The sequence below is a fragment of the Amia ocellicauda genome, chromosome 16, assembly GCF_036373705.1.
Source record: "Amia ocellicauda isolate fAmiCal2 chromosome 16, fAmiCal2.hap1, whole genome shotgun sequence".
NCBI classification, from domain to species: Eukaryota; Metazoa; Chordata; class Actinopteri; order Amiiformes; family Amiidae; genus Amia; species Amia ocellicauda.
In genome coordinates this window covers 24515499-24529910 of record NC_089865.1, presented here as the reverse complement: position 1 = coordinate 24529910, position 14412 = coordinate 24515499, and the positions used below count along the sequence as shown (strand labels likewise).

Below are 14412 nucleotides of genomic sequence, written 5' to 3'. Positions count from 1 at the left end.
GGTCTTTCTCATGCATTACTTCTTCTAGTTCTATTCCTCCCATAGTGTAATTATAGGGGACATTTTTATGACCTGCATGTAATACCTTGCACTTGTCCACATCGAATTTCATCTGTCAAGTGTCAGCCCCCAACTGAATATTAAAAGTCCCTTTGAATAACCTGTGCTGAGCCACCTATTTTAGTATCATCTGCAAATTTGACAAGTTTGCTAACTATCCCAGAGTCCAGATCATTAATATACATTAGAAAAAGCATAGGCCCTAATACTGATCCCTGTGGAACTCCACTAACAACCTCACTCCAGTTAGAAGCAACTCCTTTAATCGACACCCTCTGATTCCTATACATCAACCAGTTCATAATCCATCTAATTACATTACCCTGAATGCCTACAGCTTCCAATTTGAGGATCAAACTTTGGTGTGGAACCTTATCAAAAGCTCTTTGAAAATCCAAGTATATCATACCATATGCTTTCACATGATCCACAGCTGCAGTTGAATGTTCAAGGTTAGTAATAATAGTAGTAATAAACCCATGTTGACTATCTCCAAGAATATGATTATGCATCATGTCGAGAAACCGCCCGGTGGGGGGGGCTATGAAGGTAATCATGGGAACTCTGTGAACGTATGTCTATCAAAGCTGCCTACCGGACTGGGGGAGTGTGCAATTGAGGCACAGGTTAAAAACATAATTAAAAAAAAACATCCGCTAGGTCCCCGGACTCCCACTGATCCCTAGCTGGGAAAAGGGCACCTTCCCCAGCTACACCATCTACTGTAGCCCGGGGCTGCAGCTACAGACCGGGAACGCATTTCCCTTCCTCCTAGGGCTATAGGAGTGTTTTTCGTCAGGGAAATGGCTCTTGCCTGCACATTGAGTGCTTGAGTGCATCTCCGCTGCGTCCAGTGCTCGCATGAGAAAGGTACCATGAAATGTCCCTGTCAGGACTATCCCTGCCAGGACTCAAACATAAGTTAATTCTGATTGGCAACAAGGAATTGAATAACGATTGGCTCTCATTCCCGACCTGCTATTGGCTGCTGGAATCACCTTCTTTTTAAATGTTTTTGGCGGATTCTGCTACATCATTAGACTGCTAGCGGGTAGACGAAGATTATAAACTGCCGTTTTAGACAAAATTATTTAGTTATATACATTTGTAATCATGCTAAATTCACTAAGTAGTTAATTATATACATTTGTCCAGTGTGACTTTAGTCAGCCTCAGTGTGTTTAAACGCCACATACCTGCGGGCCCCTGTCGATCTTCAGCCTGGTACGCCTCGGTACGTCCACGTCTCAGCGCCGTTGCACTGCAAGTCCTGAAGTCTGAGTACATTCCACTGTATCCAGTGTGATTTTGAAAGTGTGCTCCACTACCTGTGGGCCCCAGTGCTTCTGTGTTTCGGTGTGCCTCGGTGCGTTCGAGCCCAGCGCTATCTCTCTGTGAATGTGGGTTCAGCGCAGCTGGTGTCGTCAGAGGCTGCAGTAACTGCACTCAGGGCCAACCATAACTGCCCCCAAGTTGCTTGTGACGTGTCTAGGTTGCGCAGTACCTGTTACACAGCCACAGGTGCTCGCACTGGCTGGCGTTTCATTGTCACCTGCCTGCTTGCTCAGCCATAACATTATGACCACCTGCCTAATATTGTGTAGGTCCCCCTTTTGCCACCAAAACAGCCCTGACCCGTCGAGGCATGGACTCCACTAGACTTCTGAAGGTGTGCTGTGGTATCTGGCACCAAGATGTTAGCAGCAGATCCTTTAAGTCCTGTAAGTTGCGAGGTGGGGCCTCCATGGATCAGACTTGTTTGTCCAGAACATCCCACAGATGCTCGATTGGACTGAGATCTGGGGAATTTGGAGGCCAAGTCAACACCTTGAACTCGTTGTTGTGTTCCTCAGACCATTCCTGAACCATTTATGCTTTGTGGCAGGACGCATTATCCTGCTGAAAGAGGCCAATGCCATCAAGGAATACTGTTTCCATGAAAGGGTGTACATGGTCTGCAACAATGATTAGGTAGGTGGTACGTGTCAAAGTAACATCCACATGAATGGCAAGACCCAAGGTTTCCCAGGAGAACATTGCCATAAGCATCACACTGCCTCCGCCGGCTTGCCTTCTTCCCATAGTGCATCCTGGTGCCATGTGTTCTCCAGGTAAATGACACACATGCACCCAGCCATTCACGTGATGTAAAAGAAAACATGTTTCATCAGACCAGGCCACCTTCTTCCATTGCTCCGTGGTCCAGTTCTGATGCTCACGTGCCCATTGTAGGCGCTTTCGGCAGTGGACAGGGGTCAGTATGGGCACCCTGACTGGTCTGCGGCTACGCAGCCCCATACGCAACAAACTGTGATGCACTGTGTGTTCTGACACCTTTCTATCAGAACCAGCATTAACTTTTTCAACAATTTGAGCTACAGTAGCTTGTCTGTTGGATCAGACCACACGGGCCAGCCTTCGCTCCCCACGTGCATCAATGAGCCTTGGCCGCCCATGACTTTGTTGCCAGTTCACCGCTTTTCCTTCCTTGGACCACTTTTGATAGGTAATGACCACTGCAGACCGGGAACACCCCACAAGAGCTGCAGTTTTGGAGATGCTCTGACCCAGTCTTTTAGCCATTACAATTTGGCCCTTGTCAAAGTCGCTTAGATCCTTAACGCTTGCCCATTTTTCCTGCTTCTACCACATTAACTTTGAGAACAAAATGTTCACTTGATGCCTAATGTATCCTACACACTGACAGGTGCCATGATAACGAGATTATCAGTGTTATTATCAGCAGGGAGGCCTTTAGCCAAGTCCAAGGCACTCAGGAAGCCGGTCTCCTGTCCTTCCCCTTGGTGGATTCAACCATTGCCACCCTGGTGTCACTGCCACCGGTGTGGGCTGAACCCCAGGACCTCGCCTGCCCTAACAGGCAGTGCAGGGCTACAGAGCACCTTCTCCTAAAAGCCTATGTAGCTGGGGCCCAAGTGGCATGCCTACAGAACACTGCCAGCCTGTTTGCTCTCTACATGGCTGGCTTGCTAGAGACCCTTGGCCCTGAGTCTGTGGGCCCCCTCAGAGAACTGGCAGCTACAGATGACCTCCTGGTGGACAGCTTGCATCACGGCGCCCGGGCCACAGGCCAGAGCTTGGCAGCGATGGTGGCTACGTGACGCCAGCTGTGGCTATCCCAGGCCAGATGTGTCCCGGAGGCGGACAGGTCTTGCTTTATTGACGCTCCTATCTCGCCCGGATTCACACTGCGAGGAAGGGAACAGTCTGCCCAGCTGGCTCAGGTCTACCCACAACACACTCCTCAGGTGCCACCCAGACCTTGATTGCCCTGCCCCCACCCCGGGCCCTTCCTGCCTTGGCAGGCGCAACTGAGGTCGTGCCATCAAAGCCCGTGCCCGGCTGGCTGTGCAGGCGCCACTTCTGCCACCGCCCCGACCACACCCCAGGCGGTTTCCAGCAGTATCTAGCCCACCAGCACACCCCACAGCAACTCTCAAATAGGCAGATATGCACCCACAACTCTTGGGTGCTCCAAACTGTTACAGTCGGTTACTCCCTGCAATTCCACGCCTCTGGCGTTCCCACATGAAGGAAAGCTTGCAGTGCACCGCACTTCGCACAGAGATCTTGGCCCTGCTCAAGAAGCACGCCATCTGCGAAGTACCCCCTCTGGCACAGCACAAGGGTTTCTACTATCCCTACGGTGCCCAAGAAAGATGGCGGTCTCCGCCCCACCTGAAGGTATGATAGTCCCTTTAGTACCTCCTCCTCATTTATCCTGATCTCTCTTATGGTTTGACTCGACTGGTTGTTAACCTGTGGCATGTTATCTGTTTTTTCTTTTGTAAAAACCTCTGTGAAATACTCATTTAGAACATTTACCACATCTTGTTCTTTTTCCAAGATACTTCAATTTTTGCCCTTTAGCTGTTTCACTTCCTCCTTTATTGACCTCTTGCTGTTGTAGTATTGAAAAAAGCTCTTTGCATTAGTTTTAACTGAAATAGCTGTTTCTTTTTATTTCCCTATTTGCTTTCCTGATCCCTTTCTTAAGATCTCTTTGCAGTTCAACATATTCTTTGTATTTTGTATCATCCCTTTTGTATGCGCTATATAACATTTTCTTTCTCTTTTTTTTTGCATATTTCTATTAAACCATCTACCATCTACCATCCAAGTACTATATTTTTAAACCATCCATTTTCAACTGAATCTATATCCAGTGTGCTCCCGTCTAACTCTTCTAAGTGCCGCCTCATACCTTCAAGGTTTGCTTTTCTTAAATTGTAGACCATTGTTTTAGACTTGGTCGTTTTTTTTGAAAGAATACCTCAAACTAACCATATTGTGACCACAGTTTGCCATTGGTTCTCTAACTAGTGTCACTCTGACTCTATCTTTGTCATTTGAAAAGATCTAGTTAATGCATACACTCTCCCTGGTTGGTTCCCTGACAAATTGAGTTAGAAAGCAGTCATTTACCATCTCAACCATTTCTATTTCTGCTTCTGTAGTCCCAACTGGGCTTTCCCAGTCTATGTTTGAGAAATTGAAATCCCCCATTATAACAGCCATATATTTGCTACATGCAGTCCTGATTTACACTGTACAATGCAACATCTTTGTGAATATCTGAGTTGGGTGGTCTGTAGCACACTCCTATCACTAATCCTCCAGATCTTTTGTTCAAAAGTTTAACCCACAAAGATTCTGTTTCGTTACTAGGATCTAATTTTAGTTCTCCTGCCTCAATGTCATTTTTGACATATAATGCTACCTCACCACCTCTTCGATTTTGCCTGTCCCTCCTAAACTTTATGTATCCTTTCAACTTGTATTGATCCCCATCATTTTCTGTTCTTGTGACTCCTACAAAGCCACACGTCAGCACTGTAGCTTCTAGGTCTAACATCTTGTTCCTTATACTCCAGGCATTGAGGTACAAACATTTCAGGACTTTCCTACTAGTAGTTTCCCTTGGTTTTCTTTCCTTAGTAGAACATCTCCCATTGTCAGAACTCCCTCCCACCCTGGCACATATGCTCTCCCAATACATTAGCCCCCCTTCTGTTTAGATGTAGACCATCTGGTTTGCACAGGTCCCATCTATCCCAGAAGAAAGACCAATGCTCCATAAATCTAAAACCCTCTTCCCTACACCAAGATTTCAACCACGTGTTAAACTTTCTAATCTATGCCTGTCTCCCTGGCCATGCACGTGGTACCAGAGATAACTACCGTGGAGGTTCTGCTCTTTAGTTTCTTTCCTAACTCGTTAAATTTGTCTTGCAGATCCTCTGCCCTACCTTTTCCTATGTAATTGGTTCCAATGTGGACCATGACCAGTGGATTCCCCCACAGCTTTGGCCAGTAAACCGTCTACTAATTTAGGGAGATCAGCAACCTGAGCACCAGGCAGGCAAGATACCATGCGAGTCTCCTTATCACTAGAACACACTGTGTGATCTATGCCTCTAAGAATTGAGTCTCCTACTATAACTACCTCCCTCTTCTTGGGGGGGAGTGGGCACCATGGTGCTGTGGTGCTCAACTGCCCTTCCCATCGCCCTCTGAGCTGTCACTGTCCAACTTGGTGTCCAGAGGTTGTCTTGGGATGTCTCTAAAGGTTGTGCGCACCCTTTTCTGCAGTTATGACCTACTGTAACCTCATGATCATGTTTAGCAAAAATAACCCTTCTATCATGCAAAGCTAGGTATGACTATAGTCTCTTGTGCTAGTGCTTTTAAATAATCAATATTAGTTTGTGTTTTAAGCAGATTAACAGATTATTTCATAAATCTGTTTAAAAGCAAATAAACTGCACTTTTATTATTTATTTACACATTTTCACTTGTTCTTTGGATTTATCAGCACTTTAACAAATTCATCTGATGTTTAAAACATTACAGCTCTTAAATTACAAGACAAGGCCTCCATCACATCATTCTATTGAGCAAAGTGTAAATGTTAAAATTAATGAGAGCTGCCAACTTTCAACTTTAATTTCTGCTGTCACTCCCTGCCTTGATATCTTAAAATAAAAAAGGATTCACCACCCTTGGACTTTTCTACATTTCATTGTGTTACAACATGAAACATGAAACATGAAATCAGAATGGATTTAATCAGGAGTTTTTGCCACTAAACAACACAGAAAATGTCCATAATGTCAAAGTTAAAAACATTATCTGCAAATTGTTAATTTAATTAATTAATTAGTTAAATTAAATTAACTAAATGAATTACAAATACTAAACAGACAAAGAGCCAACGTTACGCACCAGTGTATTTTGCAGAAAGTTTATCTCTTGAGAAGACAACCAAAGCTGTGGCCATAGACCTCAGAGGAATAAAGCCAGTCTGATTCCTTCCAACAAAGAAAGAAGAGATCACAAATTACATTAAAACGTGCATTCGGACAGCAATACAGTATTACCCATTTTACCTTTTGTTAACGTTAACACACAGGTACACAGTTAACTGTTTTGTGAGATCTTAAATCAAGTTAAATTACATTTCCACTCCAAATATAATCTGCAGGGCATTAGAGTGAGAAGCAAGGGGAATGTTGCCTGCTCTGCACTCCAGCTTTAAAATAAAAAAATAAAAAACATGCCAAAAGCTTCAAATGAGATTGGTATGTTGGAATTACAAATTTACAATAAAACAATTAAAATGTATTTCAACTAGATATCACTGTTTCTCCTTTGGTATGTGGTATGTGAACTGTCATGGCACCATTTTCTCCCAGGCTGGACAAACAAATTACTCATACAGACATAAGTGTCCTTATGGTGTGTTTATAGATATTTTATTAACAGTCTAGAACTTGTACAAGTGCACACAACATGGCTTCTATATGGCACATCTATAGATATAGCTAATTAACAGTCAAGAGAACACAATAGTGTGATTGTTGAACACATATAGATTATTAATTAAATAACTATTAAATACAGACAGTTGACAAATTAAAGGAAAATGCTGAATAAATGAGAATGCAGATGCCTCCAAAGAGGTGTACTGTATGATACAATTAAGCAATTAACATCTCATCATGCTTTGTGGCATGTATAAAAATGCTGAGCAGGCCCAGCTGACCTCTATTTTGTATCAAGATGGCAGTGCATAAACCCCTCATTACAAAGACAAATGCACATCTGCGAGTTCAGTGGTGCAAAATCCATAGGCACTGGTCTACAGAAATGTGTAAAAAGTAATATGGTCAGATGAGTCATCCTTCATCATATTCTCGACACGTGGGCGAGTGCATGTGTGGCGTACACCATGAGAATGGTACAGGCCTGACTGCTTGACCCCTACAGTGAGGGGGTCCAGAGGCTCTGTTATGCTGTGGGGGGCATTTTCCTGGCATGGTTTGGGTCCACTTGTCCCCTTAGAGGGAAGGGTCACTACAAATTATTACAAAGTTATTTCTATCCTGATGGGAGTGGTCTCTTCCAGGATCCACAGGGCACAAGGGGTCTGAAGAACTGGTATAATGTTTTACATAAACTGTATAATGTTTTATATTAATATTTGAAATACTAATATGTCAACAGAGCCAACTGTATTAATTGTCAAGCAAGCAAATGTTAACAAAGCTGTTTTAACTAGTGCTGATGCTGCAGAAGTCGCTCCCAGCATTTGATTCATGGTTTTCTGTGGCTTATCTTAAGGCTGGAGAGGTCACCTCACAGTGATTGATTGACAGTTGTTAATGATGACCGTGGGACCAGACTTTTTGGAGTACATCTAAGGAAGCCAACTGGTTTCGGCATCCCACACCTCTCCCCAGGAAGACAACTACAAACATTCCAAAGCTACACTTCTTGGGAGCAGGTGACTGAACCCTGCCCACAAAACCAAGTCATGCTTTCTGTAAAGGCTGTTACATTTTGTTGTTCAGAGAGACTCAGCTGAGGTGGAGAGCTTCCATGTCGGGGCCTTACAGGCCGGGCATGTTAAATAAATACATTATTCTCTGTGCTTCAAAGACTTAACTGGGTTCAACATGGTCACTGAATGTTTTGATGAGTATGAAAATTATGTGAATCATATGCTATGGCCTTCGCAGTCACCAGCTCTCAACCCAATTGAACACCTATGGGAGATTTTGGACTGACGTGTTTGACAGTGCTCTCCACCACCATCATCAAAACACCAAATGCTGGAATATCTTTTGGAAGTATGGTGTTCCATCCCTCCAGTAGAGTTCCAGAGACTCATAGAATCTATGCCAAGGTGCACTGAAGCTGTTCTGGCAGCTCGTGTTGGCCCAACACTGAGACACTTTATGTTGGTTTTGCTTTAATTTGTCACCCGTCTGTTTCTACTGACGCCACTTAATCTAAAGCGTTACTGGGTCTGCTTGGTTTGTCACATTAAACTGACTCCTTAGCTCTGCAGTGTTGTCAGTGAAAGGTGCTTGAATCACCCCTATGATACTCTAGCTTTAGTGTTTAACATGTGGATGTGCAGTGGGAGAAGAAGTTGAAACATATTTCAGGGGACATGTGTTTTTTATATTAATGATTTAATGAAATATTTTATCCTATTTTTCACCCCAATTCTCAATCACCAGCAAAGTTCTACCACTCGTTCCAGATGTGCTCTGCTCCCCATGTAATTTCCCACCCAAAGCTGAGAAAAGCATAGCCAGGATTGGAGATTAGCTGGATCCATGCAATAGCACTACATACTACACTCAATGCAGAGGCTTTTAAGTGATGAGTCACTCAAGAGCAGTACAGTCATTTATTACCTTGTGCCAGTACTCACTTGTCAAACAGTGAAAAGAGGAGCGTGGCAGTGAGGTCTGTGGCTCCTGTTTCCACCTGGCCTGGCTTCTCCTCCCTTGTCCTCTGGAACAGCAGCTGCAGACTTTGCACCACATCGGGAACAGACACCCTGCAGTCATCTCCGAGCTTCCTCCTTAAATCTTGCAGGACAGGACTCAGCAGCAATAGATCCACCAAATTCACTTTGACAGAACACAGAGACAATCATGGTACCTCTGGATATCCACTAAGGCTGATGCTTTGTAATCTGACATTCAAACTGTGTCAACTTTTCCTTCAAAACTTTCCATATTGGACACTCAACTAGTAAAAGACTCAGCTCAGCTAAATAGTCCTGGACAGTGCTGGTTTGAATTCAGACTGATTGTTGCACCCGAATGGAAACAGGATTCCCCACAGGGCAGTATGCACAGTATTCACAGCTCAAACAGCAGATCTATTGCACTCTAAAGAGGATTGATCCAGTTCACTAATACCATATGAGTTACAGTTGGAAGCCAAGGAAACCCAGCCCCAACAGTGCTTAATCAATTACATGTTGTTCTGCTGGAAATCCCTGGGACAGTTAGCTATGACACAGTCCAGACTGGAACCAGCACTCCCTGGACACTAGGCTCAAACTGAGCAGAAACTCTATGATTTTTGTTAAACCACTTCATTATTATTTTTGCTCTTGGCAGGATTAGTCAATTCCAGGTATCCAGAACCACATGGTCCTCTGGTATTTGTTGAACTCCAGATATTATTTGATCTAATTATTTGGGTAATAAGTCAAATTACCAATCATTTTCCAGGTATTCATCAGTTTCTTAAGGAAAGCCTAAATAATCTGTCTGGACTGGAGTTACCAATCCCTGCTGTAAGATGACATTTCTCCTGTTTATGTTGCAGTTGTATTGTGACAGCAAGGAGCATCAACCAAATTACTAAACATAATGATTTTCAATACCTCACTTTCAGTTTGGTGACCTCTTACCCAACAGCCAAAATGGCACCACTGTATTTAATAGATCTGTGGAACAATAGCCAGTGGACCACAATGGTGGATGTAGGCAGTGGTGCAAGTGAGACAGTACTGTTCGGTATTCTGTAAAACTTCTATTGCGAGAGCAATGTAATGGTAACAGACTACATGAAGAGTTAAGAATGTGTTGCTTTGTTGCATGACATTTGTTTTACAGATATACATACTAAAGATCAAATTTAATATTGAATTATTTAAATTATTATTAGTTTCGCTTAATATAAATTTGAATTGAGAACACACATTAAGACATAATACGCTTATGCCAGAAATAAAAACTTTGAAAACAAAATTAAGACGAAAGTTGAGCTACAGATGAACCACGGAGCCACAGAAGGGTCGATTCCTACCATCACAAAGACCTTTCATTTTTGTAGAGCTACAAAGACACTTACACTGGCACAGTTTCTGCAGGGAGTGCAGTTTGAAGGCCGTTCTGTACACTGCATGTTGAACTTCATTAAGGCCTTCTGTTAAAACATAGCAGATGGAAAAAAGTCAGAAGAATGCAAGAGATAGAAGAAAGAGACAAGTTATTTTATATTCCCCTCCTCAAGCAGACTGCAAAAGAAGGAAAGGAAAAGGAATGGAGCGGGAAGAGAAGAATACAAAATAAATCGAAGTAATAATAGCAGGTAGTATAGTAGTTGTGTTTGTAATGAAAATATATTTATTTTTGACTAATAATAAAGACACATCAATAATTATGTCCAAACATAACCTGGTATCTTGTCCTGATTATCTTCTTTTAATTGGAGGACAGAATATGCCCTCTACTGATACATTTTCAGAAGTACACTTAAAATCCTGCACTGAGAAAATTACATACCTATTGTGTCAAGATCCATGAAAAGCGTCAGTCTTCACAGATGCTGTCTTCCGACTAGGATGTATATAAATACATATCTTAAATACATTTGAAGATGCACAGACTGATTTACCACTTTGATGTTTTTGAAGAGAAATGCATATCTCATTGGTTTAAATAATATATGTTTTTTAAAAGGTAAGAAACAAAAACAAAAATGTCCATTATTTCTATTGTGTTGTTTCTTTTACTCTAGGTATACTGTTCTATACCCAATAGTTTTCATCATGTGATTTATTTCAGCTTTTGTTACACTTCAATCAAAAGTACAGTATGTAGAGCTTAAATTACATTATCCCCCCTTAACAATCTACTGCAAAGCAAGGAGGCAAACACCATAAACTGTTGAATTTGATTAATTGACCAGGACACAAGTTATGTGAAGTCATATTAAATTATATGTAACACATATCATAAAATATATTTTGTGTTCTTTCACGGTAAGTGTAGAATTACAGGTTTAGATACCAAATATGAAGTATAAAGCTATTAATTTATGAATGCCCACGTTATTTATCAATGTGGCTGACGGCTGTGGGTTGCACTGAAATCAGCACCAAGTATAGCCACGACATATTACAGTATAAAAAACGAACAGCATGATAATTTGTAATGATGCGCAATACGAAAAGGGGGAAAAACTAAACACGCAACACATAGCTTGAACCTGACGCAAAACAATTAAGCAGAAGTGTGACAGACATTTATATTCGTGCTTCTCTGTATCTGTAAAACGAACTCACCTTTCTCCTTCTCCAAGTAAATGTTAGTGTTCAGAAGGGGCTTGGTAATTTCAGCCCTGACAACTAAAGCATGCTGACAAAATGATACTGCTCACACTGCAGACACCAGAATACCACAATTGTCGCATCTCACGTTACTGCAGCTTGAATAATACACGAACTTCTGCAGCTGTATAAATAATTGGACGGTGCAGGGATCGACACGGAGGCGATATAGACAGATCAATTTGTGTAGTAGCTTTCATTAATTTTGTCCCGTTGCCTTGGTAACGGGTTGCTCCGCGGATATGTAGGCTTCCTGTCCACTATCATCTGCACACAAACTGTCATGCATGTGCATTTATTTCGGAATACAGAGTATTATCACGGCAGACTACATTGTTTTCCTTCCGTTGGTTACATATGTTGAAGTGTCTTGTGCATTCCAATTTTTATTATTATAGGCTACCACTCTACAATATATAACCATAGCATTATTTAGGTTTTGTATTTATCACCCAAAGCCATTTTCCCCCACATCTGGTTGGAGGTCACGAAACAAATATTGGGGCAAAATATTTTACTGAAATAAATACTGGTCTTGCTGACTGGCATTTTTGTAATGTTTGTGTGAACTTAAAGTATATTTTATGCAGGATAATTCATGGCAAAATGAATTAATATATTAATTAATACATACACAAATATATAATTTTCTAATTTCACTACAATACACTCACCTAAAGGATTATTAGGAACACCATACTAATACTGTGTTTGACCCCCTTTCGCCTTCAGAACTGCCTTAATTCTACGTGGCATTGATTCAACAAGGTGCTGAAAGCATTCTTTAGAAATGTTGGCCCATATTGATAGGATAGCATCTTGCAGTTGATGGAGATTTGTGGGATGCACATCCAGGGCACGAAGTTCCCGTTCCACCACATCCCAAAGATGCTCTATTGGGTTGAGATCTGGTGACTGTGGGGGCCAGTTTAGTACAGTGAACTCATTGTCATGTTCAAGAAACCAATTTGAAATGATTGGACCTTTGTGACATGGTGCATTATCCTGCTGGAACTAGCCATCAGAGGATGGGTACATGGTGGTCATAAAGGGATGGACATGGTCAGAAACAATGCTCAGGTAGGCCGTGGCATTTAAACGATACCCAATTGGCACTAAGGGGCCTAAAGTGTGCCAAGAAAACATCCCCCACACCATTACACCACCACCACCAGCCTGCACAGTGGTAACAAGGCATGATGGATCCATGTTCTCATTCTGTTAACGCCAAATTCTGACTCTACCATCTGAATGTCTCAACAGAAATCGAGACTCATCAGACCAGGCAACATTTTTCCAGTCTTCAACTGTCCAATTTTGGTGAGCTTGTGCAAATTGTAGCCTCTTTTTCCTATTTGTAGTGGAGATGAGTGGTACCTGGTGGGGTCTTCTGCTGTTGTAGCCCATCCGCCTCAAGGTTGTACGTGTTGTGGCTTCACAAATGCTTTGCTGCATACCTCGGTTGTAACGAGTGGTTATTTCAGTCAAAGTTGCTCTTCTATCAGCTTGAATCAGTCGGCCCATTCTCCTCTGACCTCTAGCATCAACAAGGCATTTTCGCCCACAGGACTGCCGCATACTGGATGTTTTTCCCTTTTCACACCATTCTTTGTAAACCCTAGAAATGGTTGTGCGTGAAAATCCCAGTAACTGAGCAGATTGTGAAATACTCAGACCGGCCCGTCTGGCACCAACAACCATGCCACGCTCAAAATTGCTTAAATCACCTTTCTTTCCCATTCAGACATTCAGTTTGGAGTTCAGGAGATTGTCTTGACCAGGACCACACCCCTAAATGCATTGAAGCATCTGCCATGTGATTGGTTGGTTAGATAATTGCATTAATGAGAAATTGAACAGGTGTTCCTAATAATCCTTTAGGTGAGTGTATATGTATTTCACCAAATTATAAAATATTAAATTGCTGTTTCTCGTATTATTATATACAATTTGTTTCGTGTGTAGAAATAATGCTATAATAAGCTTTTAGTGTACAGAACCACGTGGGATCACGAATCAACAACTGGGGGCAAAGGCAAAACAGTAAACAGCATATTCTAGAGTGTACTGTGGTGTTAACGATAGGCCACAAGATGGCGTCAGGCAAATTCTAGTTCTACAATACATACATACATACATACATACATACATACATACATACATACATAAATGTTATTACATTTCTGCAAATTGTATCATGACCAGCTGATGGAGACATGAGTTTTGTAATGATGGTCACACAAAATCAGCACAGGAGGCAAAAGTATTTACAAATTATACTGCCATGTTTCATCATCCATTACTCAAAACATACAGTTAGGTCCATAAATATTTGGACAGTGACACAATTGTCATCATTGTGGCTCTGTATGCCACCACAATGGATTTGAAAGGCAACAATCAGTGTAGACTTTCATCGTTAATTTGAGGGTAATTACATCCAATTTGGGTGAACGGTGTAGGAATTACACCCATTTTTATATGTGGTTCCCCCAATTTTAGGGGCTCAAAAGTATTTATTCAAAGTGATACGACCCCAAGTGCTTGATGTAAGGGGATAAAGGGAACGTAACATAAAACACACAAATGCAGCAGTGGGAGAGGGGAGTGCAAAAACCAACACTAAGTCAACTATAAATATAAGAAGGGTTTATTTACAAAGGGGAGGGGAGTATATACAAGTATGTACAGTATTCCAAAACAGACGTGATGATGATAATAATGCATAATAATAATAATAATAATAATAATAATAATAATAATGCAAATAATAAACAAATATACACAGAGGAAAACACCCAGGGCGCTGTCGTCTTACTCTGAAACAAAACAAAACCTATCAAAGCTAGTTTAGAATGGGAAATCCACTACCTGACTTGTATTTGTAGACCCTAACTATCTAGACT

The 14412-nt window shown here is 41.9% G+C and overlaps 1 protein-coding gene across 1 annotated transcript; it reads right to left on the bottom strand.

The window, feature by feature from the left end:
• Positions 1-6244: 6244 nt before the first annotated feature.
• Positions 6245-11683, bottom strand: dytn (dystrotelin). The gene is made up of 5 exons (XM_066688320.1): positions 11462-11683; positions 10680-10733; positions 10246-10320; positions 8807-9008; positions 6245-6392 (listed from the first exon to the last, which is right to left on the bottom strand). Exons 2-5 carry the CDS (start codon positions 10696-10698, stop codon positions 6299-6301), a joined length of 390 nt encoding a protein of 129 aa, XP_066544417.1. The 5' UTR covers positions 10699-10733; positions 11462-11683; the 3' UTR covers positions 6245-6298.
• Between the last annotated feature and the right edge of the window lie 2729 nt (positions 11684-14412).